The sequence below is a fragment of the Mya arenaria genome, chromosome 11 (assembly GCF_026914265.1).
Source record: "Mya arenaria isolate MELC-2E11 chromosome 11, ASM2691426v1".
NCBI classification, from domain to species: Eukaryota; Metazoa; Mollusca; class Bivalvia; order Myida; family Myidae; genus Mya; species Mya arenaria.
Genome location: NC_069132.1, coordinates 49,133,545 through 49,160,357, shown reverse-complemented (window position 1 = coordinate 49,160,357; position 26,813 = coordinate 49,133,545). Strand labels below are relative to the sequence as shown.

The 26,813-nt window shown below is 39.4% G+C and overlaps 1 protein-coding gene across 1 annotated transcript; it reads right to left on the bottom strand.

The window, feature by feature from the left end:
* Nucleotides 1-516: 516 nt before the first annotated feature.
* LOC128209211 (uncharacterized) lies at nucleotides 517-25,909 on the bottom strand. Its single transcript, XM_052913150.1, has 5 exons — nucleotides 25,173-25,909; nucleotides 4,739-5,135; nucleotides 2,676-2,846; nucleotides 2,248-2,450; nucleotides 517-968 (listed from the first exon to the last, which is right to left on the bottom strand). The coding sequence occupies exons 1-5, from the start codon at nucleotides 25,449-25,451 to the stop codon at nucleotides 738-740; spliced, it is 1,281 nt and encodes a 426-aa protein (XP_052769110.1). The 5' UTR covers nucleotides 25,452-25,909; the 3' UTR covers nucleotides 517-737.
* Between the last annotated feature and the right edge of the window lie 904 nt (nucleotides 25,910-26,813).

Sequence of the window (26,813 nt, the reverse complement as noted above, 5' to 3'; positions counted from 1 at the left end):
CAGAGACTTCATTCCGATTCCTCCAGGGAAATACAAACCACACGAGCTTGGAACTCAGCCATTGCCCGTGAAGAAGCACTAAGAAATAGACATATGCGCTGTGCTGAACGACTGACTGAGCATACTAAGAGACTACCACCCCTTGCAGTAGGCGATCAAGTCCGGATTCAAAATCAAATGGGTTCCCATCCCCGGAAATGGGACAAGACAGGCATGGTCATTGAGGTCCGCCAGTATGATCAATATGTTGTGAGAGTGGATGGTTCTAGACGGGTTACACTGCGCAACAGAAAATTTCTGCGTAAATACTGCCCAGTACAACTTCCCACAAGTGTTTGTCTATTTTCAGATCTTGATCATTGTCAATAGAAGTTATTTAAGTGCTCAAGACAAATAGAGGCATTCTTATTTAGTTACTAACGCTACTTAAAATCGAGGACTTCAAAGACAGTATATGAGCATATATTAATATTTGTTGAAAGGTTCCAGATGTCAGTATCTTAGTTTCAACACTCCTTATGATTTGCCACACTTTATTTCGTCATAAAAATTTCATACAGAAGAAGCAGGCGCTAAATATTCTGACAGAATGAATCGTTTAATATTTAATAAAACATATTCAAACTTCGCTTACATTCGTATACATATCAAAAGCTTTAAACTTAAATCAATTATGTCAAACATTTCTTATTCACGAAATGAAAATGAACCAGTCTGACAATGAGCACGTGCCATGACTAGAGTACAGTCGCACCGTGCCTCACGTTGTACTGCATCTGTGGCACGTGGTTCTGTAATTGGGTGACGAAATCACGGGCGGACGTCAGAGACATCTTGGGGTGCAGGTGCACAATCATGATGGCCGGAGTGCGCCACGGGGGCAGGTACACGCCAAGGCGGATAACTCTCTTCACGATGTTGATTGGCAGGGGCGGGGTTGCATCCCATGTGAAACCGCATCTACCAACCTGAAACGAGCGTTCCAGCAGATGTAGTTCATCAAGGCCGAACAAATCTTACCTGGCAAACATAATGTGTTCCAGAGCGTTTCATAGGGATCTGTTTAATTTGTTAAGGTTCATTATGGAATAAATCATTAGGAATGTGACTTTTTGATGGCAAACTCAATCATCGTGGGAAAATCTACGAATAATTCGGTGGGTGATAAAAGGCATGATGTTTTCGATGATACTTCCAGCCATAAGCATTTAGAAATATTCTATGATCTGCATCATGCATGTAGGCCGAGTCTGTTCAAAATCCGTTTAAATAAAAAGTATACTGTTCGTAGACTACACTCATGTGTTACACAAAAACAACATTTGTGTGTGATTTCCACCGTTTTCCATAATGTTTTATGTGGTATCCACCGTAACTCGAATTGTTGTATGTGATACCCACCGTAACCCACATTGTTTTAAGTGATACCCACCGTAACCCACATTGTTTTATGTGCTACACACCGTAACTCGAATTGTTGTATGTGATACCTACCGTAACCCACATTGTTTTATGTGGTACCCTGCGTAAACCACATTGTTTTTTATGTGCTACCCACCGTAGCCCACATTGTTTTATGTGCTACCCACCGTAATCCACATTGTTTTATGTGCTACCCACCGTAACCCACATTGTTTTATGTGATACCCACCGTAACCCACATTGTTTTATGTGCTACCCACCGTAACCCACATTGTTTTATGTGATACACGTCGTAACCCACATTGTTTTATGTGATACACGTCGTAACCCACATTGTTTTATGTGATACCCACCGTAATCCACAAAGTTTCATGTGATACCTTTCTGTATGTGATACCTATCAAGACACCGGAATCGTTTCACGTGGTATCCGCCAAGACACTGGAATTGTTTCACGTGATATCCGCCAAGACACCGGAATTGTTTCACGTGATATCCACCAATACACCGGAATTGTTTCACGTGATACCCAACAAGGGAATCTTGTGTTACTTAATTATTCTATGTAGTACCCACCCCAAATCACATCGTTTTATATGGTATCCGGAACCGACATCGCTTTATGAGACGTCCAAAAACATTGAGGGGTTTTATGATACTCATCCGGAACCCATTCTATGTTATATGATACCTATCCTGAACCCACATTATTTTATGTGATACTCGCCTGGAACACACATTGTTTGATTATATTAGATTTCTATATTTACATTAATTCTATTTCATGTATTTTTACACTCGCTTAAATTCACAAGCTGTACCCACCCCTATACAGGAGAAGATCCCGCAACAGGCGGGCTTCCGTTCCTTGAGCTTGCTCTCTGCCCGTGTACCCACACTGGAACTTAGCTCGACGCTCTCGAAACAGTCGATGGGAATGTTCTGGAAAAACACGTGGTTCACCTTGGACACGGCTAGCTTGTATCCGCCCTGCTCTTTCCCGGCCCCGAACTCGGATATACTCGCATCTATAAAGTATTAAATTAAAGCATCAATACATCTGAAAATTAACATCATTTATATTTGATAAATTTAACAAACTATTTGCCAACGAAAGTTTAACTTTTCATAAGTTTTACAAGAAATGGATAGCGATTTTGATTTAATATTAGGATTTGCAGTTTTGAGTCTTGAGTCTGAGCTCTGGCTTGATAGCGTTCCTCAAATGAGATTTAGTCATACAAACACCGTGCCTGGAGCCATTTCCGCACACAGCAGAAGCATCCGGAGGTTAGTAAGGCATATTCGACCCTCCCCCAGGGGCGGGCGGATGTGGCGTGAGCACTCCGGCTCGAAAAACTCCACGTCTCGGAAGTAGAGCCAGCTTCCCCCCAGCAGCAACCGCTCACCTTCCGTCAACACGCCTGCTCGGGAAGGAAATATTTTTTTTAGTAATACATACTTGTAACTGTCGAATACGGCGACCTTGTGTAGTTTACGGTGCCCTTTCATATGCTTAGCTACAATATAAGGTGTATGCTGTGAAATAGATGTTAGAAGGGGCGAAGGTTGGAACCGAAACCTATAAGTTATATAAAATTAATAAACGTTGTATTGGTGATTTTGGATATATCCTCCAAGACAGGTTTGGAAAATTACACATATGGTGCGTTCTAGTGTTTGCATGATGCGTATTTTTTCTACAATTTAGAATTTACCAAGACAATTTTAATTCCTATAAAATTACCCCGCTGGATTCGCTAGAGCTATTTCTAAAGGTCATAATAACATGACCAGTGTGGGGCTCGAACTCATGACCTCTTGTGTGAGCGGCTGACATACATACCACTTCGATCATTTAAGTTACATTTGCATTAAAGGCTCATGAGCTGCAGGTGAAATCACATAATAAATAGAGGATACTTGTTTGTTTCAGTGTAAGATCGTAATATATTTCACCGAGTGAAATATATTGCGAACTTACACTGAAATGAACATTTTTTTCTTTTTATTATGATGCCTAAAAAGAATATACAATTGTTGTAGTTTTTTTAAGAAAAGCGCGCTAAATTTGATGCGAACGTAACGTCATTTCGGAAATAACGTTGTTGGAATTGTGTCCCAGCCCTGCGCGCACTGACGTTTGATTTATAAATGAGAGCGGTCTAAAATTTCAATACAGTGAAAAATATCAATTTGATTTGTTTCACTGTTTGAAACAGAAATATCAATTTTATTTCACTGATAAATCTCTATAAACCCCCAGAAAGCATACAGTAAACATTTTCTATATTTTTGAAAAACATCAATGCTGTAAGGATTTTTTTTTAAATAAATATAATGAGAAAAAAGAAAATAAGATAACAATAAACAAAATATTGCTTTGGCAACAAGAATCGACCGTGGATGTTCTCTATCTGCAGTCGGGGAGTACATTCGCTGCACAACGATAGCCAGATACATAAACAGTTTTATAAAATATTTTAACACCATTTATAATTGTGGGGGAATATGTCTACATTGCAGCGAAAGTTATCAACATTCAAATATTTATGTTAATGTTTTACTGCTAATGTGAACATACCTTCGTACTTTTTTTCCAGACGCTTTTCGCCATCAGGCATAATATGAATAAGAAACGTTCAAGGGGCTGGTGCAATTAGTAATATATTTCTTTTTTATTCGTAAATATAAACACAGATCGAAACCATATCGTATATAGTTTCTAGTTTCAAAACATTATACTCATCAAACTTCAGGACATTCTGTCGAAAAACCCGATCGTAAGATAATGCAACGTATACATACGAGTTACTATGTAATAGGCAATACATGTCCTCAACAAAAATGATCTTGGCAGGTCAAAACAATTCTCATTTGGGAAGATATACGAGAAACTATCAACAAATGTTTCCAATAACAAACACACTTGGCTTACAGAGGCGCTGTTTTCAAGATAAATATATTTGTTCGCGATAAGAACAATACGATATGTCTACCGGGCTAATTGACGCGCGCATTGCACGTGGCAGGTACAAGATAGCCGGAGTGGCACGTGGCAACTGTTAAAGCTGCTCATAAAATTGTGGGAGTATATGAGAAGTTCCTTTTCATTGTATTTTTATTGGATTACAGAGTATTATAGATGAGTCATAGATGCAATTAAGATGGCCGACCAATTGTCATTTCTAGCTAATTTGTTTAACAGATAGGAGTGCAAACTCGGACCTACAATGCTTACAAGGAGAAACAATGTTGGTACCGCATACATATTGTAGTACCTTTATATGTGGGGAGCAACGTCCTTGGGTCTTACCTTGAAGGAGTTGTTCGTAGGTCAAGGTCTCTCCCGGTTTTCCGGGGCTGTCCCACACCGAGGCTTTCATCTTCGTCCCCTGTTTCAACACTTTGTCACTAAATTTGTAAAAGTACTTGTGTCTCGTGTACGCATCCTCAAAAACGTCTTGTGACCTTGGAGTGAACGCGCTCCACGTAAACTCCTCCGCTTGACGTGATTGGTCGAAGGAAATCCTACTTTCATGTGACGGTGAAGGTGGGGGTTTACTAGTCACCTGGCGCGGTAACGTTTGTGACTGGTTGGCACGTTTGTCTGTGCTTGTAAGTGACTGGCTTTGATCTCTGCTCGGCGATGTAGCGTGATTGACATTGGACGTCCGTGGTGGCGTCGTGATGACGTTCTGATTTCCAGTGGTCTGTAAAAAAATGAACGCTTGATTAAAAATTGTGGCTGGCAATTGGAATTGGCGGGGACATAAATGAATACTTTTTTCCGGAATACCTTTTTACTGATGTTCGTAAAAATGGCTACAAGCCTTTCACAACTTGTGCAATGTGAACACACGCTGCGAAATATGAAACATTCACATACATATTTTCATTTGAAATTATAATACAAAATTTCATTTTAGCCTATTAAATTCTTGTTTTGGTCCGTACAGAAGACGGTATATGTCGCACGGTGAAACGCAACCGGACGCCCTCGAGACGAAAACTATTTCTAGATTCTGGCTACAGTTCATACTATTACGTATTGTTGGATATAAAATTGAAATTGTGTTCAATATGAAACATTTCTTGGCGAAACTTTATCGTAGATAAACATATTAATATCTAGAACGTCTTGAACTCCAGTGCTTCATGCGATGGTTTTTATCAAACCTGCAAATTACTTCATGTACCCATTCTCTTGGAAACCTTCAAATTTATTTTCCATACTAAAAGACATTATAAAAAAACAACTATGAAGTACACAAAGGCGTTTGAATGAGGTTTTTCATTTATGAACGTATTCACTGAATAACATTAGCACCATCAGCATACAAACAAAGCAAAGGGCTCATAAAATAATAACAACTGCTTTCTTTGGGGTTATGAGCAATGATGTCGCTGTAATATTTCATTTTTGTTTATTTGGAAGCGGCCTATTGTAGGGCCAGCAGAGTTCCCATTCCCTTGGAAGCGTATTCTGGGACTGGGTGAGTTCCCATTCCCTTGGAAGCGTATTCTGGGAATGGGAGAGTTCCCATTTCCTGCGAAACCCAGAGAGTTCACATTCCCTTGAAAGCAAATTCTGGGGCTGGGAGAGTTCCCATTCCATTGGAAGCTTATTCTGGGGCTGGGAGAGTTCCCATTCATTGAAAGCGTATTCCGGGGCTGGGAGAGTTCGTTTTCCCTTCGAAGCCCGGAATGTTCCCATTCCTTTGAAGCGTATTCTGGGGCTGGGAGAGCTCCAATTCCCTTGGAAGCCCGGAGAGTTCCCATTCCTTGCAAGCGTATTCTAGGGCTGGGAGAGTTCCCATTTCTTTGGAAGCCTGGGAAAGTTCCCATTCCATTTGAAGCCCGGAGAGTTCCCATTCCTTGCAAGCGTATTCTGGGGCTGGGAGAGTTCCCATTTCCTTGGATTTTTTTCTGGGACTGGGAGAGTTCCATTCCCTTGGAAGCCCGGACAGTTCCCATTCCTTGGAAGCGTATTCTGGGGCTGGTAGAGTTTCCATTTCCTTGGATTTTTTTCTGGGGCTGGGTTAGTTCCCATTCCCTTGGAAGCCCGGAGAGTTCCCATTCCTTGGAAGCGTATTCTGGGGCTGGTAGAGTTCCCATTTCCTTGGATTTTTTTCTGGGGCTGGGTGAGTTCCCATTCCCTTGGAAGCCCGGAGAGTTCCCATTCCTTGGAAGCGTATTCTGGGGTTGGGAGCGTTCCCATTCCCTTGGAAGCGTATTCTGGGGCTGGGGGAGTTCCCAATCCATTGGAAGCGTATTCCGGGGCTGGGAGAGTTCCAATTCTATTGGCAGCGTATTCCGGGGCTGTGAGAGTTTCTATTCCCTTGGAAGCCTGAAGAGTTCCAATTCCTTTGAAGTGTATTCCGGGGCTCGGAAAGTTCCCGTTCTCTTGGAAGCTAATTCCAGGTCTGGGAGAGTTCCCATTCCCTTAGAAGTTTATTTTGGTGCGAGTAGCAGCAGCCGAATAGCAGTGCCTGAGTATCAGTGGCCGAGTATCAGTAGCAGCAGTAATAAAGTAGGAATAGCAAAAGCCGAGAAGCAAACGCAACATCTGAGTGGCAGTGGAAGCAGCCGAATAGCGTCAATCGCGTAACAGTACCCTATTTACAGTGACCGAGTACTGTACTAGAAGCAGGAGTCGAGTAGCAGCAAACGCGTAGCTGTACCCGAGTTACAGCAGCCGAGAAGCAATAGCAGTAGCATCAGCCGAGTAGCATTAGCTGGAAAGCAGTAGCATCAACCGTGTAGCAGTATATGAGTAGCAGCAGCCGAGTAGCAGTATCTGGGTAGCAGTATCTGAATAGCAGAAGCAGAATTTGAGAAGCAGTATCTAAGTAGTAGTATCTCAGTAGCAGTAGCAGTGTCTGAGTAGCAGTATCTGAGTCTGAGTCTGAGTATCAGTAACTGAGTAGCAGTATTTGAGTGGTAGTAGCAGTATCTCAGTAGCAGTAGCAGTAGCAGTATCTGAGTGGTAGTAGCAGTATCTCAGTAGCAGTAGCAGTATCTGAGTGGCAGTAGCAGTATCTCAGTAGCAGTAGCAGTAACTGAGTAGCACTATCTGAGTTGCAGTAGCAGTATCTCAGTAGCAGTAGCAGTGTCTGAGTAGCAGTATCTGAGTCTGAGTCTGAGTATCAGTAACTGAGTAGCAGTATCTGAGTAGCAGTAGCAGTATCTCAGTAGCAGAAGCAGTATCTGAGTAGCAGAAGCAGTATCTGAGTAGCAGTAGCAGTATCTGAGTACAGTAGCAGTAAAGGAGTAGCGGTATATGAGTAGCAGTATATGAGTAGCAGTGGCAGTATCTGAGTAGCAGTAGCAGTATCTCAGTAGCAGTTTAGGAGAAGCAGTAGCAGAATATGAGCAGCAGCAGCTGAGTAGCAGTATCTTAGTATCAGAAGCAGTAAATGAGTAGCAGTAGCAGTATCTGAGTACAGTAGCAGTATCTGAGTACAGTAGCAGTATATAAGTAGCAGTATAGGCTAGGAGTTGTAGTAGCAGTATATGAGTAGCCGTATCTGAGTAGCAGTGACAGTATCTGAGTAGCAGTAGCAGTATCTAAGTAGCAGTATATGAATAGCAGTAGGAGTATATGAGTAGCAGTAGCTGAGTAGCAGTAGCAGTATCTGAGTAGCAGTATATGAGAAGCAGTAGGAGTATATGAGTAGCAGTAGCTGAGTAGCAGTAGCAGTATCTCAGTAGCAGTAGCAGTATATGAGAAGCAGGAGCAGTATCTGAGTACAGTAGCAGTATAGGAGTAGCAGAAGCAGTAGCTGAGTAGCAGTATCTGAGTAGCAGTAGTAGCATATGAGAAGCAGTAGTAGTATCTGAGTATAGTAGTAGTATAGGAGTAGCAGTAACCTGTATCTGAGTAGCAGTATAGGAGTAGCAGTAGCAGTATATGAGTAGCAGTATAGAAGTAGCAGAAGCAGTATCTGAGTAGCAGTTTAGGAGTAGCAGTAGCAATATAGGAGTAGCAGTATAGGAGTAGCAGAAACAGTATCTGAGCAGCAGTATAGGAATAGCAGTAGTAGTATCTGAGTAGCAGTAGTAGTATCTCAGTAGCAGTAGCAGTATCTTATTAGAAGTATAGGAGTAGCAGTAGCAGTATATGAGAAGCAGTAGTAGTATCTGAGTAGCAGTAGCAATATCTGAGTAGCAGTATATGAGTAACAGTTGCAGAATCTCAGTAGCAGTAGCAGTATCTGAGTAGCAGTATAAGAGAAGCAGTATCTGATTAGCAGTAGCTAATCAGCAGTAGCAATATCTGAGTACAGTAGCAGTATATGAGTAGCAGTAGCAGTATAGGAGTAGAAGTATCTGAGTAGCATTATATGAGTAGCAGTAGCAATATCTAACTAGCAGTAGCAGTATCTGGGAACAGTAGCAGTATAGGAGTAGCAGAAGCAGCATCTAAGTAGAAGTAGCAGTATATGAGTAGAAGTAGCAGTCTGAATAGCAATAGCAGTATCTGAGTAGCAGTAGCAGTTTATGAGTAGCAGTAGCAGTATCTGAGTAGCAGTAGCAATATCTGAGTAGCAGTATCTCGGTAGCAGTGGCAGTATCTGAGCAGCAGTAGCTGAATAGCAGTATCTGAATAGCAATAGCAATATCTGAGTAGCAGTAGCTGAGTAGCAGTATCTGAGTAGCAGTAGCTGAGTAGCAGTAGCAGAATCTGAGTAGCAGTAGCTGAGTATGAGTAGCAGTATCTGATTAGCAGTAGCAATTTCTGAGTAGCAGTAGCTGAGTAGCAGTATCTGAGTAGCAGTAGCAGAATCTGAGTAGCATTAGCTGAGTAACATTAGCATTATCTTAGTAGCAGTAGCAATATCTGAGTAGCAGCAGCTTAGTAGCAGTATCTGAGTAGCAGTATCTGAGTAGCAATAGCTGAATAGCAGTAGCAATATCTGAGTAGCAGCAGCTGAGTAGCAGTATCTGAGTAGCAGTAGCAAAATATGAGTAGCAGTAGCTGAATATCAGTAGCAGTACCTGAGTAGCAGTAACAATATCTGAGTAGCAATATCTGAGTATCAGTATCAGTATCTTAGTAGCACTATATGAGTAACAGTAACAGTATATGAGTAGCAGTAGCAGTATATGAGTAGCAGTAGCTGAGTAGCTGTAGCAGTATCTGAGTAGCAGTAGCTCAGTAGCAGTAGCTGAGTAGCAGTAACCTTAGTAGCAGTAGCTGAGTAGCAGAACCTTAGTAGCAGTAGCAGTTTCTCAGTAGCAGTAGCAGTATCTGAGTAGCAGTAGCAGTATCTCAGTAGCAATAGCAGTATCACAGACGCAGTATATAAGTAGCAGTATCTCAGTTGCACTCACAGTATCTGAGTAGCAGTAGCAGTATCTGATTAGCTGTATATGAGTAGCAGTAGCAATATATGAGTAGCAGTAGCTGAGTAGCAGTAGCTGAGTAGCAGTAGCTGAGTAGCAGTATCTGAGTAGCAGTAGCAGAATCTGAGTAGCAGAGTAGCAGTAGCTGAGTAACAGTATCTGAGTAGCAGTATCTGAGCAGCAGTATATGAGTAGCAGTAGTAGTATCTGAGTAGCAGTAACAGAATATGAGTAGCAGTAGCTTAGTAGCTGTAGCAGTATCTCAGTAGCAGTAGCAATATCTGAGTAGCAGTAGCTGAGTAGCAGTACCTCAGTATCAGTAGCTGAGTAGCAATATCTGAGTAGCAGTAGCTGAGTAGCAGTAGTTGAGTAGCAGTACCTCAGTAGCAGTAGCAGTATCTCAGTAGCAGTAGCAGTATCTCATTATCAGTAGCAGTACCTCAGTAGCAGTAGCAGTAGCTGAGTAGCAGTAACAGTATCTGAGTAGCAGTACCTCAGTAGTAGTAGCACTATCTCAGAAGCAGTAGCACTATATCAGTAGCAGTAGCAGTAACAGTATCTCATTAGCAATAGCAGTATATCAGTAGCAGTATATCAGTAGCAGTATCTCAGTAGCACTAGCAGTATCTGAGTAGCAGTATCTCAGACGCAGTATCTGAGTCGCTGTAATAGTTGCCGAAGAAACAGTATCTCAGTAGCAGTAGCAGCAGCCGAGTAGCAGTAGCAGCAGCCAAGTAGTAGTACCAGCAGCCGCCTAGTACTCTCCCAGTAGCAGCAGCCCAGTAGCAGTAGCAGTTCCACTTTAGTTGTTGCAGTAGATGAGTATAGCACTATGCGAGAAGCAGTGGTCTATTAGGAGCTGAAGCCCCAGAAGCAGCATCATTATAACTATTTTGATAATAATAACGGAAATCTCAAACCTAAATCACTTATTTTGTTTCTGGCAGTATGGCAGACGTACGAGTACTGTTTTACGAAAACATGTTGTTTTATACAGCGAGCTGACAGAACTTGTGAGAAATCTTTTCGTTTGAAATAATACATGCTCATCTATTTGTACCTGTCATTCATAACCAAAGAAATCCGCAGAAAAAAAAGAGAGCAAAAACACAAAGTATATGGATTATTAGATTAGTACTTGTCTTTTTTTTAAATAAAGTGATCTAAGAACTGTTTGAATGATAATTTGTCCTGAGAGGCTTTTGTTTTATCAGTACATGCATAAAACATCCTATTTTAAGCTGCGTTCAATACTCAATAACGATTAAACAGTCTATTCAAACACGGTGTTTTTCACAATTCGACTGCCATCTTTGGTTGCAGACTCAAAAGTGACTCGCTTAAACCTACGTAGACTCGCTTTACGTGTAGACTCGCTTTACGTGTTCCCCCATTTTACCATTGCTATACAACAGGGTTATGCATGATAGCCCCCAGACAGCCCGTGGTAGTCAAATCAAAGCCAAACTATGCTTGTTATGTTTTCTATCGCAATAAGCGCAAAATGATATTAAACAACAAAGAAGATGAAACAGATATCATCTTCAAAAAGCATTATTTAATGATGTTTACAGGATTTCAAATTGAAAGTAATCAAAACATAATTTGCAACATAATTTGCACGAAGCATTTGATTGTCGTCAGTGGTGAGTGTTTCTCTTTCATCAGATCTCATAAACCACCGTAGACTACTAGTGAAGATGTTTTCGTTCCTTTGCGCATATAAGTAGCGTTTGACCACGAAACAGCTCACTACGTTAGTAATTCATTGTGTGAATGGGATACGCTGAGTGAGGCAACGAAACAGATGGCGTTTTAAAATAGGTTCAAGAATCTACAACTAAGTGAATCAAGAAACATATGTATGAGTAAAATATATCAGTCTGTTCCACGGCAAATTTCCAAAGTTTAACAGCGCAGTTAGTATCGCAAATTCAGTGGAATTAATTAATATTGACACTGCTACCCAGCCAAATTCCTCAAATATTTCAATTTCTCGAATTCTAACCCTTAAGTATAGGTTATAGTTCATGTAATAACCCTAACCCTTAAGTATAGGCTATAGTTCATGTTATAACCCTAACCCTTAAGTATAGGTAATAGTTCATGCAATAACCCTTATATATACACCCTTAAGTATAGATTATAGTTCATGTAATAACCCTAACCCTGATGTATAGGTTATAGTTCATGTAATAACCCTTATATATATACCCTTAAGTATAAGTTATAGTTCATGTAATAACCCTAACCCTTAAGTATAGGTTATAGTTCATGTAATAACCCTTATATATATATACCCTTAAGTATAGGTTATAGTTCATGTAATATCCCTAACCCTTAAGTATAGGTTATAGTTCATGTAATATCCCTAACCTTGAAGAATACGTTCATGTAATAATAAAAATAAGGGAATCATTTCCCAGCGAAAGCGAATGTGTAGTACATGAACTACAGCCAACTTGCAGTTTATCGTTGAAACTCAGGTCAGTAAGTCGTAAAGTATTACGTCACGGCCCAATATATGAATCGACTAAGCCACGTACACCAATAACAAAAATAAAGTGCACGAAATACTTAGCCCTGATTGGCCTGTCTGAAGCGATGCATTATAAATTAACGCATACAATTTGGGAGACAGTCATGTAGTATAAGACAATTTGCTATATCTCTTGTCTCTAAAAACGATCAAGATCTTTGCAAGATGGACAAAACCATTGTTGAATTTGGTAAATTAAAATTGGGGTTTGCATTGTTTGGTTACATAAGGGTTTTGTATTGTTTGGTAACATTTGGGTTTTGCATTGCTTGGATAAATTGTAGTTTTGCATTGTTTGGTTACATAAGGACTTTATATTGTTTAATTACGTTTGGAATTTGCATTTAGTTATATTGGGGTTTTGAATTGTTTGGTTACATGTGGGTTTGCGCTGTTTGGTTACATTAGGGTTTTGCATCGCTTAGTGGATAATTTTCATACATTTGGGGTTGCACTGTTCGGTTGCATCGTTCTTTCTTCATTGTTTGGTAACACTGGGGTTTGCATTGTTTGGTAACATTGGGGTTTACATCATTGGGGTTTACATTGTTTGGTAACATTGGGGTTTACATTGTTTGGTAACGTTTGGGTTTACATTGTTTGGTAACATTGGGTTTACATTGTTTGGTAACATTGGGGTTTACATTGTTTGGTAACATTGGGGTTTACATTGTTTGGTAACATTGGGGTTTACATTGTTTGGTAACATTGGGGTTTACATTGTTTGGTAGCGTTAGGTTTACATTGTTTGGTAACGTTGGGGTTTACATTGTTTGGTAATATTTGGGTTTACAATGTTTGGTAACATTGGGTTTACATTGTTTGGTAATATTTGGGTTTACATTGTTTGGTAACATTGGGTTTACATTGTTTGGTAACATTGGGTTTACATTGTTTGGTAATATTTGGGTTTACATTGTTTGGTAACATTGGGTTTACATTGTTTGGTAACATTGGGGTTTACATTGTTTGGTAACATTGGGGTTTACATTCTTTGGTAACAACGGGTTTACATTGTTTGGTAACATTGGGTTTACATTGTTTGGTAACATTGGGGTTTACATTGTTTGGTAACATTGGGGTTTACATTGTTTGGTAACATTGGGGTTTACATTGTTTGGTAACGTTGGGGTTTACATTGTTTGGTAACATTGGGGTTTACATTGTTTGGTAGCGTTAGGTTTACATTGTTTGGTAACGTTGGGGTTTACATTGTTTGGAAACATTGGGGTTTACATTGTTTGGTAACAATGGGTTTACATTGTTTGGTAATATTTGGGTTTACATTGTTTGGTAATATTGGGTTTACATTGTTTGGCAATATTTGGGTTTACATTGTTTGGTAACATTGGGTTTACATTGTTTGGTAACATTGGGTTTACATTGTTTGGTAATATTTGGGGTTACATTGTTTGGTAACATTGGGTTTACATTGTTTGGTAACATTGGGGTTTACATTGTTTGGTAACATTGGGGTTTACATTGTTTGGTAACATTGGGTTTACATTGTTTGGTAACATTGGGGTTTACATTGTTTGGTAATATTTGGGTTTACATTGTTTGGTAACATTGGGTTTACATTGTTTGGTAACATTGGGTTTACATTGTTTGGTAACATTGGGGTTAACATTGTTTGGTAACGTTTGGGTTTACATTGTTTGGTAACATTGGGTTTACATTGTTTGGTAACATTGGGTTTACATTGTTTGGTAACGTTGGGGTTTACATTGTTTGGTAACATTGGGTTTACATTGTTTGGTAACATTGGGTTTACATTGTTTGGTAACGTTGGCGTTTACATTGTTTGGTAGCGTTAGGTTTACATTGTTTGGTAACATTGGGGTTTACATTGTTTGGTAACATTGGGTTTACATTGTTTGGTAACATTGGGGTTTACATTGTTTGGTAACATTGGGGTTTACATTGTTTGGTAGCGTTAGGTTTACATTGTTTGGTAACATTGGGGTTTACATTGTTTGGTAACATTAGGGTTTACATTGTTTGGTAACGTTGGGGTTTACATTGTTTGGTAACATTGGGGTTTACATTGTTTGGTAGCGTAAGGTTTACATTGTTTGGTAACATTGGGGTTTACATTGTTTGGTAACATTGGGGTTTACATTGTTTGGTAACGTTGGGGTTTACATTGTTTGGTAACATTGGGGTTTACATTGTTTGGTAGCGTTAGGTTTACATTGTTTGGTAACGTTGGGGTTTACATTGTTTGGTAATATTTGGGTTTACATTGTTTGGTAACATTGGGTTTACATTGTTTGGTAATATTTGGGTTTACATTGTTTGGTAACATTGGGTTTACATTGTTTGGTAACATTGGGTTTACATTGTTTGGTAATATTTGGGTTTACATTGTTTGGTAACATTGGGTTTACATTGTTTGGTAACATTGGGTTTACATTGTTTGGTAACATTGGGGTTTACATTGTTTGGTAACATTGGGGTGTACATTGTTTGGTAACAATGGGTTTACATTGTTTGGTAATATTTGGGTTTACATTGTTTGGTAACATTGGGTTTACATTGTTTGGTAATATTTGGGTTTACATTGTTTGGTAACATTGGGTTTACATTGTTTGGTAACATTGGGTTTACATTGTTTGGTAATATTTGGGTTTACATTGTTTGGTAACATTGGGTTTACATTGTTTGGTAACATTGGGGTTTACATTGTTTGGTAACATTGGGGTTTACATTGTTTGGTAACATTGGGTTTACATTGTTTGGTAACATTGGGGTTTACATTGTTTGGTAACATTGGGTTTACATTGTTTGGTAACATTGGGTTTACATTGTTTGGTAACATTGGGGTTTACATTGTTTGGTAATATTTGGGTTTACATTGTTTGGTAACATTGGGGTTTACATTGTTTGGTAACATTAGGGTTTACATTGTTTGGTAACATTGGGGTTTACATTGTTTGGTAACGTCGGGGCTGCGCATTGTTTGGTTACATTTGGGATTTTCATTATTAGGTAACATTTTGGTTTTGCAATGTTTCGGTAACATTTGGGGTTTTCATTGTTTGTTAGATTGAGATTTTGCATTGTTTGGTAACATTGGGATTTTGCATTGTCCAGATGGAATGATACTTGAAGGAAGACTCCATTGCATGTAATATTTATAAAACCTGAGTCTGCGTCTGAAAGTCAGAGGAGACCCTTTACAGTGTCAGTGGTATACTAACTATCTTCACCGGGACTGCAAGCAAAAAGACGGGTATTTAATTAAAGAAAAGGGAGAAGGTGTAATGGGCGCCATATTGATCCATCAACATTCTGATTACAAACGCAAATATCAATTAATGATGAGACACCGTATATATTTATTTTTATGTCCTCCGTCTGTAAATATAACAATTTGCATGTCTATCTCAAAACGTCACTTAGAGTGACACTCTTATTCAAAACCACATATACACATGCATTACAAACATTATTTTTTACTGATAAACCTTTAACTTCTTAGTAAATAATGCATTCTTTAAATATATCAATTACTGATAACAATATTGTTACCGTGTATTTAATAGCAGAAAGCGCAGAAATATAATAATTAAATGATTGGTGAATGCTAAAAGATTTACTGTGGTCTACTATAGTCTCATCAGGTCGAAATACCGTGTTTTATGCTCATTTCTTTCAAATTAAACTCGGTATCCTTCATAACAACCATTGTTTTCGACATTTATTAATCCTTTTTGGTATATTAAAACAATATTATTAATTGTAGTAAATCTTATTTGGGAGTAAGAGTGCATCTTTAATATAAGCTGGTATATAAACAGTCAGGGACACGTGTTGTAATGTAACAACGTTTTTTTTTGGTAGATTGCATCTTGGAGGCACTTTCTGATATCGATTGCATCAATATCTTTAACATTAGAAAAGACAACCACACTCGTTCATAAAACGATTTTGAAGTATGTAAATTCATAAAGAAGGTGTAATTTCCTGGAGTTTGTTGTTGATAAATTTAGTGGTAGAAATGTAATATAATGTATTCAAGGCCTCTATTAGTTGTCCTTTGTTTGATTGTATATTTTATGTTTCAGTAAGGTGTCGTGTGTAATGTTCTAAATGTAACACATACTAGTGTTTAGAGAATTTAAATATATAAACTAAATACTTATTAATGTTTATGTTTAGTTTTTATAATAGTTTTTGCAATGACGCATTATGTATATGGTTTATGTTCTAATGCTCTTTTTGTCATGTATTTGCGACATGTGTTTAGATGAATAAACTTGTAAACTTGTAGGAAACTTGTAAGCAAATTCATCGAATCAATCACTTCTGTAAGTATTGTATTGGCATAATCAATGACACTACAAGATCAAGTCAGGCAACAACAACATTAAGTTAAGGTATATTAACACGTTTTAAGTAATTCCATCTACCATTAAGTTGGTTCTTTCACAGTTCAAATGTCGCAAATGCTGTGAATGTCGCGAATGTCGTGAAGTTGTAGCTTTAATCATTTAGCCGCTCTGTTCAAAGTCAATGACATAAAGACCAGATGGAAGCGTCTAGATGATCGAAACTAAATAGTTGCGACTGTCGCGAATGTCTTGAATGTTGTTCATGCTGAGAATATCGTGAATGTCTCATATGTGTTGTACGTTGCGAATGTCGTGAATGTCTCATATGTGCTGTACGTTGCGAATGTCGCGAATATTGTGAATGTCTCATATGTGCTGTACGTTGCGAATATCGTGAATGTCGTTAATGTCTCATATGTGCTGTACGTTGCGAATATCGTGAATGTCTCATATGTGCTGTACGTTGCGAATGTCGCGAATATTGTGAATGTCTCATATGTGTTGTACGTTGCGGATGTCGTGAATGTCTCATATGTGTTGTACGTTGCGAATGTCGTGAATATCGTGAATGTCTCATATGTGCTGTAAGTTGCGAATGTCGCGAATATCGTGAATGTCTCATATGTGCTGTACGTTGCGAATGTCGCGAATATTGTAAATGTCTCATATGTGCTGTACGTTGCGAATATCGTGAATGTCGTGAATGTCTCATATGTGCTGTACGTTGCGAATATCGTGAATGTCTCATATGTGCTGTACGTTGCGAATGTCGCGAATATTGTAAATGTCTCATATGTGCTGTAAGTTGCGAATGTCGCGAATATCGTGAATGTCTCATATGTGCTGTACGTTGCGAATATCGTGAATGTCGTTAATGTCTCATATGTGCTGTACGTTGCGAATATCGTGAATGTCGTGAATGTCTCATATGTACTGTAAGTTGCGGATGTCGTGAATGTCTCATAGGTGTTGTACGTTGCGAATGTCGTGAATGTCGTGAATGTCTCATATGTGCTGTACGTTGCGAATGTCGCGAATGTCGTGAATGTCTCATATGTGCTGTACGTTGCGAATGTCGCGAATGTCGTTAATGTCTCATATGTGCTGTACGTTGCGAATGTCGTGAATGTCTCATATGTGTTGTACGTTGCGAATGTCGTGAATGTCGTTAATGTCTCATATGTGCTGTACGTTGCGAATGTCGCGAATGTCGTGAATGTCTCATATGTGCTGTACGTTGCGAATGTCGCAAATATTGTAAATGTCTCATATGTGCTGTACGTTGCGAATGTCGTGAATATCGTGAATGTCTCATATGTGTTGTACGTTCCGAATGTCTCATATGTGCTGTACGTTGCGAATGTTGCAAATATCGTGAATGTCTCATATGTGGTGAACGTTGCGAATGTTGCGAATATCGTGAATGTCTCATATTTGTTGTTCGTTGAGAATATCGTTAATGTCTCATATGTGTTGTACGTTGCGAATGTCGCCAATATCGTGTATGTCTCATATGTGCTGTACGTTGCGAATATCGTGAATGTCTCATATGTATCGTACGTTGCAAATGTCGCGAATGTCTCATATGTGCTGTACGTTGCGAATGTTGCGAATATCGTGAATGTCTCATATGTGTTATACGTTGCGAATGTCGCGAATGTCTCATATGTGCTGTACGTTGCGAATGTTGCGAATATCGTGAATGTCTCATATGTGTTGTACGTTGCGAATGTCGCGAATATCTCATATGTGTTGTACGTTGCGAATGTCGCGAATGTCTCATATGTTCTGTACGTTGCGAAGGTCGCAAATGTTTCATATGTGCTGTAAGTTGCGAATGTCGCGAATATCGTAAATGTCTCATAGTGTTATAAGTTGAGAATGTCGCGAATATCGTGAATGTCTCATATGTGTTGTAAGTTGCTAATGTCGTGAATGTCTCATATGTGTTGTACGTTGTGAATATCGTGAATGTCTCATATGTGTTGTACGTTGCGAATGTCGCGAATGTCGTGAATGTCTCATATGTGTTGTACGTTGTGAATATCGTGAATGTCTAATATGTGCTGTACGTTGCGAATGTCGCGAATGTCTCATATGTGCTGTACGTTGCGAATGTCGCGAATATCGTGAATGTCTCATATGTGTTGTACGTTGCGAATGTCGCCAATATCGTGTATGTCTCATATGTGCTGTACGTTGCGAATATCGTGAATGTCTCATATGTATCGTACGTTGCAAATGTCGCGAATGTCTCATATGTGCTGTACGTTGCGAATGTTGCGAATATCGTGAATGTCTCATATGTGTTATACGTTGCGAATGTCGCGAATGTCTCATATGTGCTGTACGTTGCGAATGTTGCGAATATCGTGAATGTCTCATATGTGTTGTACGTTGCGAATGTCGCGAATATCTCATATGTGTTGTACGTTGCGAATGTCGCGAATGTCTCATATGTTCTGTACGTTGCGAATGTCGCAAATGTTTCATATGTGCTGTAAGTTGCGAATGTCGCGAATATCGTAAATGTCTCATAGTGTTATAAGTTGAGAATGTCGCGAATATCGTGAATGTCTCATATGTGTTGTAAGTTGCTAATGTCGTGAATGTCTCATATGTGTTGTACGTTGTGAATATCGTGAATGTTTCATATGTGTTGTACGTTGCGAATGTCGCGAATATTATTTTGTACGTTGCGAATGTCGTGAATGTCTCATATGTGCTGTACGTTGCGAATGTCGCGAATATTGTGAATGTCTCATATGTGCTGTACGTTGCGAATATCGTGAATGTCGTGAATGTCACATATGTGCTGTAAGTTGCGAATGTCGTGAACGTCTCATATGTGTTGTACGTTGCGAATGTCGTGAATATCGTGAATGTCTCATATGTGCCGTACGTTCCGAATATCGTGAATGTCTCATATGTGTTATACGTTGCGAATGTCGTGAATGTCTCATATGTGTTGTACGTTGCGAATGTCGCGAATATTGTGAATGTCTCATATGTGCTGTAAGTTGCGAATGTCGCGAATATCGTGAATGTCTCATATGTGTTGTACGTTGCGAATGTCGCAAATAGTGTGAATGTCTCATATGTGCTGTACGTTGCGAATGTCGTGAATATCGTGAATGTCTCATATGTGTTGTACGTTCCGAATGTCTCGAATGTCTCATATGTGCTGTACGTTGCGAATGTTGCAAATATCGTGAATATCTCATATGTGCTGTACGTTGCGAATGTTGCGAATATCGTGAATGTCTCATATGTGTTGTTCGTTGCGAATATCGTTAATGTCTCATATGTGTTGTACGTTGCGAATGTCGCCAATATCGTGAATGTCTCATATGTGCTGTACGTTGCGAATATCGTGAATGTCTCATATGTGTTGTACGTTGCAAATGTCGCGAATGTCTCATATGTGCTGTACGTTGCGAATATTGCGAATATCGTGAATGTCTCATATGTGTTGTACGTTGCGAATGTCGCGAATGTCTCATATGTGCTGTACGTTGCGAATGTCGCGAATATTGTGAATGTCTCATATGTGTTGTAAGTTGATAATGTCGCGAATGTCGTGAATGTCTCATATGTGTTGTACGTTGTGAATATCGTGAATGTCTCATATGTGATGTACGTTGCGAATGTCGTGAATGTCTCAAATGTGTTATAAGTTGAGAATGTCGCGAATATCGTGAATGTCTCATATGTGTTGTAAGTTGCTAATGTCTCGAATGTCGTGAATGTCTCATATGTGTTGTACGTTGTGAATATCGTGAATGTCTCATATGTGCTGTACGTTGCGAATGTCGTGAATGTCTCATATGTGCTGTACGTTGCGAATGTTGCGAATATCGTGAATGTCTCATATGTGTTGTACGTTGCGATTGTCGCGAATATCGTGAATGTCTCATATGTGTTGTACGTTGCAAATGTCGCGAATATCGTGAATGTCTCATATGTGTTGTACGTTGCGAATGTCGCGAATATCGTGAATGTCTCATATGTGTTGTAAGTTGAGAATGTCGCGAATATCGTGAATGTCTCATATGTGTTGTACGTTGCGAATGTCGCCAATATCGTGAATGTCTCATATGTATTGTTAGTTGAGAATGTCGCGAATATCGTGAATGTCTCATATGTGTTGTAAGTTGAGAATGTCGCGAATATCGTGAATGTCTCATATGTGTTGTAAGTTGCGAATGTCGTGAATGTCTCATATGTGTTGTACGTTGTGAATATCGTGAATGTCTAATATGTGCTGTACGTTGCGAATGTCGCGAATGTCTCATATGTGCTGTACGTTGCGAATGTCGCGAATATCGTGAATGTCTCATATGTGTTGTACGTTGCGAATGTCGCCAATATCGTGAATGTCTCATATGTGTTGTACGTTGCGAATGTCGCCAATATCGTGAATGTCTCATATGTGTTGTAAGTTGAGAATGTCGCGAATATCGTGAATGTCTCATATGTGTTGTAAGTTGAGAATGTCGCGAATACCGTGAATGTCTCATATCTGTTGTAAGTTGCGAATGTCGCGAATGTCGTGAATGTCTCATATGTGTTGTACGTTGTGAATATCATGAATGTCTCATATGTGCTGTACGTTGCGAATGTCGCGAATATCTCATATGTGTTGTACGTTGCGAATATCGTGAATGTCTCATATGTGTTGTACGTTGCAAATGTCGCGAATGTCTCAGATGTGATGTACGTTGCGAATGTTGCGAATATCGTGAATATCTCATATGTGCTGTACGTTGCGAATGTTGCGAAAATCGTGAATGTCTCATATGTGTTGTACTTTGCGAATATCGCGAATATCGTGAATGTTTCATATGTGTTGTACGTTGAGAATGTCGCGAATATCTTGAATGTCTCATATGTGTTGTACGTTGCAATTGTCGCGAATATCGTGAATGTCTCATATGTGTTGTAAGTTGCGAATGTCGCGAATCTCGTGAATGTCTCATATGTGCTCTACCTTGCGAATGTCGCGTATATCGAGAATTTCTCATATGTGCTGTAAGTTGCAAGTGTCGTGAATATCGTGAATGTCTCATATGTGCTGTACGTTGCGAATGTCGCTAATGTCGTGAGTGTCTCATATGTGCTGTACGTTGCGAATGTCTCGAATATCTCATATGTGTTGTACGTTGCGAATGTCGCGAATGTCTCATATGTGCTGTACGTTGCGAATGTCTCGAATATCTCATATGTGTTGTACGTTGCGAATGTCGCGAATGTCTCATATGTGCTGTACGTTGCGAATGTCGCTAATGTCGTGAATGTCTCATATGTGCTGTACGTTGCGAATGTCTCGAATATCTCATATGTGCTGTACGTTGCGAATGTCTCGAATATCTCATATGTGCTGTACGTTGCGAATGTCGCTAATGTCGTGAATGTCTCATATGTGCTGTACGTTCCGAATGTCTCGAATGTCTCATATGTGTTGTACGTTGCGAATGTCGCGAATATCGTGAATGTCTCATATGTGTTGTAAGTTGAGAATGTCGTGAATGTCGTGAATGCATCATATGTGTTGTACGTTGTGAATATCGTGAATGTCTCATATGTGCTGTACGTTGCGAATATCGCGAATGTTTCGTATGTGTTGTACGTTGCAAATGTCGCGAATGTCTCATATGTGCTGTACGTTGCGAATGTTGCGAATATCGTGAATGTCTTATATGTGTTGTACGTTGCGAATGTCGCGAATGTCTTATATGTGATGTACGTTGCGAATGTTGCTAATATCGTGAATGTCTCATATGTGCTGTACGTTGCGAATGTTGCGAATATCGTGAATGTCTCATATGTGTTGTAAGTTGCGAATATCGCGAATATCGTGAATGTTTCATATGTGTTGTACGTTGCGAATGTCGCGAATATCGGGAATGTCTCATATGTGTTGTAAGTTGCGAATGTCGCGAATCTCGTGAATGTCTCATATGTTCTCTACGTTGCGAATGTCGCGAATATCGAGAATGTCTCATATGTGCTGTAAGTTGCAAGTGTCGTGAATATCGTAATTATCTCATATGTGCTGAACGTTGCGAATGTCACGAATATCGTGAATGTCTCATATGTGTTGTAAGTTGCGAATATCGTGAATGTCTCATATGTGCTGTACGTTGCGAATTTCGTGAATGTCTCATATGTGCTGTACGTTGCGAATGTCGCGAATGTCTCATATGTGTTGTACGTTGCGAATGTCGCGAATATCGTGAATTTCTCATATGTGTTGTACGTTGCGAATATCGCGAATATCGTGAATGTCTCATATGTGTTGTACGTTGTGAATGTCGCGAATATCTCGAATGTCTCATATGTGTTGTAAGTTCCAAATGTCGCGAATATTGTGAATGTCTCATATGTGTTGTATGTTGCGAATGTCGCAAATATCTCGAATGTCTCATATGTGTTGTAAGTTGCGAATGTCGCAAATATCGTGAATGTCTCATATGTGCTGTACGTTGCGAATGTCGCGAATATCTCGAATGTCTCATAAGTGTTGTAAGTTGCGAATGTCGCAAATATTGTGAATGTCTCATATGTGCTGTACGTTGCGAATGTCGTGAATATTGTGAATGTCTCATATGTGCTGTACGTTGCGAATGTCGTGAATATCGTGAATGTCTCATATGTGCTGTACGTTGCGAATGTCGCGAATACCTCGAATGTCTCATATGTGTTGTAAGTTGCGAATGTCGCGAATATCTCGAATGTCTCATATGTGTTGTAAGTTGCGAATGTCGCAAATATCGTGAATGTCTCATATGTGTTGTAAGTTGCGAATGTCGCGAATATCTCGAATGTCTCATATGTGTTGTAAGTTGCGAATGTCGCAAATATCGTGAATGTCTCATATGTGTTGTACGTTGCGAATGTCGCGAATATCTCGAATGTCTCATATGTGTTGTAAGTTGCGAATGTCGCAAATATTGTGAATGTCTCATATGTGCTGTACGTTGCGAATGTCGCGAATATTGTAAATGTCTCATATGTGCTGTACGTTGCGAATGTCGTGAATATCGTGAATGTCTCATATGTGCTGTACGTTGCGAATGTCGCGAATATCTCGAATGTCTCATATGTGTTGTAAGTTGCGAATGTCGCAAATATCGTGAATGTCTCATATGTGCTGTACGTTGCGAATGTCGCGAATATTGTGAATGTCTCATATGTGCTGTACGTTGCGAATGTCGTGAATATCGTGAATGTCTCATATGTGCTGTACGTTGCGAATGTCGCGAATATCTCGAATGTCTCATATGTGTTGTAATTTGCGAATGTCGCAAATATCGTGAATGTCTCATATGTGCTGTACGTTGCGAATGTCGCGAATATCGTGAATGTCTCATATGTGTTGTACGTTGCGAATGTCACGAATATCGCTTATACCTGTATTTGAATGGCGAATGTCGAAGTTAAGTCAACTTCACACACCCATCTGACTGGAACAAAGGCAATACAATTAAGTGTGTGTGTTTTCTATAAAACGAAATAAAAAAAAATGTTGACAAAAGTGATGATCAAAATTTAAGGCAATATTTTGCAAAAGGCAGGTTTTGTCAATATCTAATTAGTTATTATATAATACTCACATTTAGATAATGATATTCTGAAAAGAAGAAGATAGCTACGACATTGAAAGCTCGTTTGAGTGTGTAGCACTTAATAAAGAAAGTCTTAAAACATTTTAAATCAGACAACAAATAGTGACCCTGATATTGTATTGCCTGGAAATGTATCGCTCACTTATTTACCTTGAACCAAGAAACCTTAAAATACTAAGTATAATAATTATGCATTTGTTTGTTAAAGGTGTGTATACCGTTGAGGCTTCAGACTTGAGAGGAAAACATTTCTTAGAAACGTTCGTGTTTTTCATATCAGCAGATAATCTGTTTTGCAGACACAAGAGTTGTATTGTATGACTGAGCTGTACGATAGCATCTTTATTATGAATCGTGCATGAATAAAAGCAAAACACCTATGTGTATTGCTCAGAAAGCGTGCTTTGCTGATGACTGTCGGTTAAATCACACCCACTGGCAATTCTGAAAATGGAGATGACTTGAAACGTATGACAAGTTGTTCCCCATTTTTAGCACACACCTTCCAATTAAAGTTAAACAAGATTTTGTTCAGGCTCCCTCGAAAGTATATGTTAAGGGAAGGTGTTGCACCGTATAAACGAGTATACACATCATGGCACAAGCAATTAATGATAGTCTAATCAGATGTCAAATTATGACACAAACCGTTGAACGATTTCGGATAAAAATATGGTCACACATATTGAAATAACCATCAACAGAGTGTGTTAATATTTGGTACAACATGTCTAACATAATAATTTCAGACCAAACAATGAGTAGAATTTATATATGAACAATTCCGCGTAGAAACCAACAGCAGATGACATAGCAGATGATGCCATTGTGTATACAGCGTTGTGGAGGCTTTACACTTAATCGTCAGTGCGAAGAACAATGAAGCTGTAATGTTACCGTGCTGTTTGTCGTTGTGGAGGTGATGCCGACCGTCCTTCGTTGGTCCTCAACCTTTACCTCTTCTGCCTCCTCCTCCCCTCCTCCGCCCTCGACTACCGGTGCCAGGGTGTAGCCGGGCCGCTCCCGAGTTGCGGTGCCACCCGTGACCAGCGTCTCCCGCTGGGTGGCGGTCATGGACGGCGGGACCCAGGGGCTGTGGCCGACGGGGCCGCCGGGACGCCGGACCGGAAACTCAACGTTATCATACGGCTGGTTGTCTATGTCAGCAGACATCATAGATAAAGCTTAGGCCAGGAACACAAATTAGTAGTAAAATGTTTCTCGGTGTTATACAAAATATCCCAAGCAAAACTGAACACAGAAATTGTTAGTGTAACTCTAAATCCAAGTAAGTGACAGGAGCTTATTCCAATCCATGTTCTTGCGTTATTCTAACGCGAAAATTTCTAGTAAATAAACCAGAACGTGACCAGCAAGCACTTTTAGTCACAATGAATAACATGATACAGGTACATACATAACGAGAAAGGCACAATTACATCAATACCAATGTTGTACAACATGTATTGCATTGCGTCTATGGAGTCACATACAAAAGTTCCTGAAACCCGTTTGCCGGAGATATGGCTTGCGGAATCCTGCATCGCTGATCTTTTTTACCTGGAACTGGCAATGTCGTTTGGCAACCTCTTCTTGGGATAAGTTTATAGGAAAAATATTTCCCATTATTCATTCCATCGTCCCGTGCTTCGAAAATAATTGTTTGTGTGCGTTGGTTGGCAAGAGCTCAACTTCTAATATTCCAAATCACAAATAACACAAACAATAATAATGAATAAATACACATTTCAAGTAAAGAACATACATGTATTCAAGTTACACCGTCTATATGTACTATCAAACGAAAAAACAAACTAGCATCTTCATTCTGAGTTTGAAACTCAGAAATGCATATACTTAAATGTCATGGTTATTTTTAATTCAGTCTTTTTAAATAATTGTTAAAGCCTCAGTGCCACTTAGGATAAAATAATTAGAGAAAAATGTGAGTATATAACTATGATAGAGTCTCATATAATGTCTGATTAATTCACGAGGTCCACACGATGATTTATTAAAAAGAAATGTATGGGAAATACCAACGAAATTCCAAACTGGTCCACTGACTTACTATATGCTAATGAGGCAGATAAGTGGGCGGATCAAAGCATCAATGATGTTTAGTGAAAAATCGCAGTACTCCGCGGCTCATGTTTTTGTAAAATGCACTTTTTGTGTATGCAGAAATAGAGTGTTAAAACTAAGATACTAAAAGCTGGAGCCCTTCAGCAAATGTTGATATTTGCTCAAATATCGCCTTTGAAGACCACAATTCCCATGATGTAATTGTTTGCTGTGTGATTGGTTAATTTACATGATCACACGATGTTATGAATATATGCTGAAGATGTTAAAATATCGCCTAAGAGTATCGATGTCCTCGTGGTCTAGTGGGTCAGGTGAAGGAGAAACTGTTTTTCCTTGACTTAATACCCCCATCACACTAGACGAATACCATGAAGACCGCACTACGTCCTGACAATGTCGACGAACGCAGCGAGGACGCGGTCAAATTCTTAAAAAAAATGCTTTACCTAA

What these genes read in the sequence shown, in the direction of transcription:
- LOC128209211 (XM_052913150.1), bottom strand. Translation starts at nt 25,451, where the DNA reads ATGATGTCTGCTGACATAGACAACCAGCCGTATGATAACGTTGAGTTT. An exon ending in CCACAACGACAAACAGCACG is followed by an intron (nt 5,136 to 25,172) that starts GTAACATTACAG and finishes ATTTTTTTACAG; the next exon opens with ACCACTGGAAATCAGAACGT. An exon ending in GGATCTTCTCCTGTATAGGG is followed by an intron (nt 969 to 2,247) that starts GTGGGTACAGCT and finishes CGCTCGTTTCAG; the next exon opens with GTTGGTAGATGCGGTTTCAC.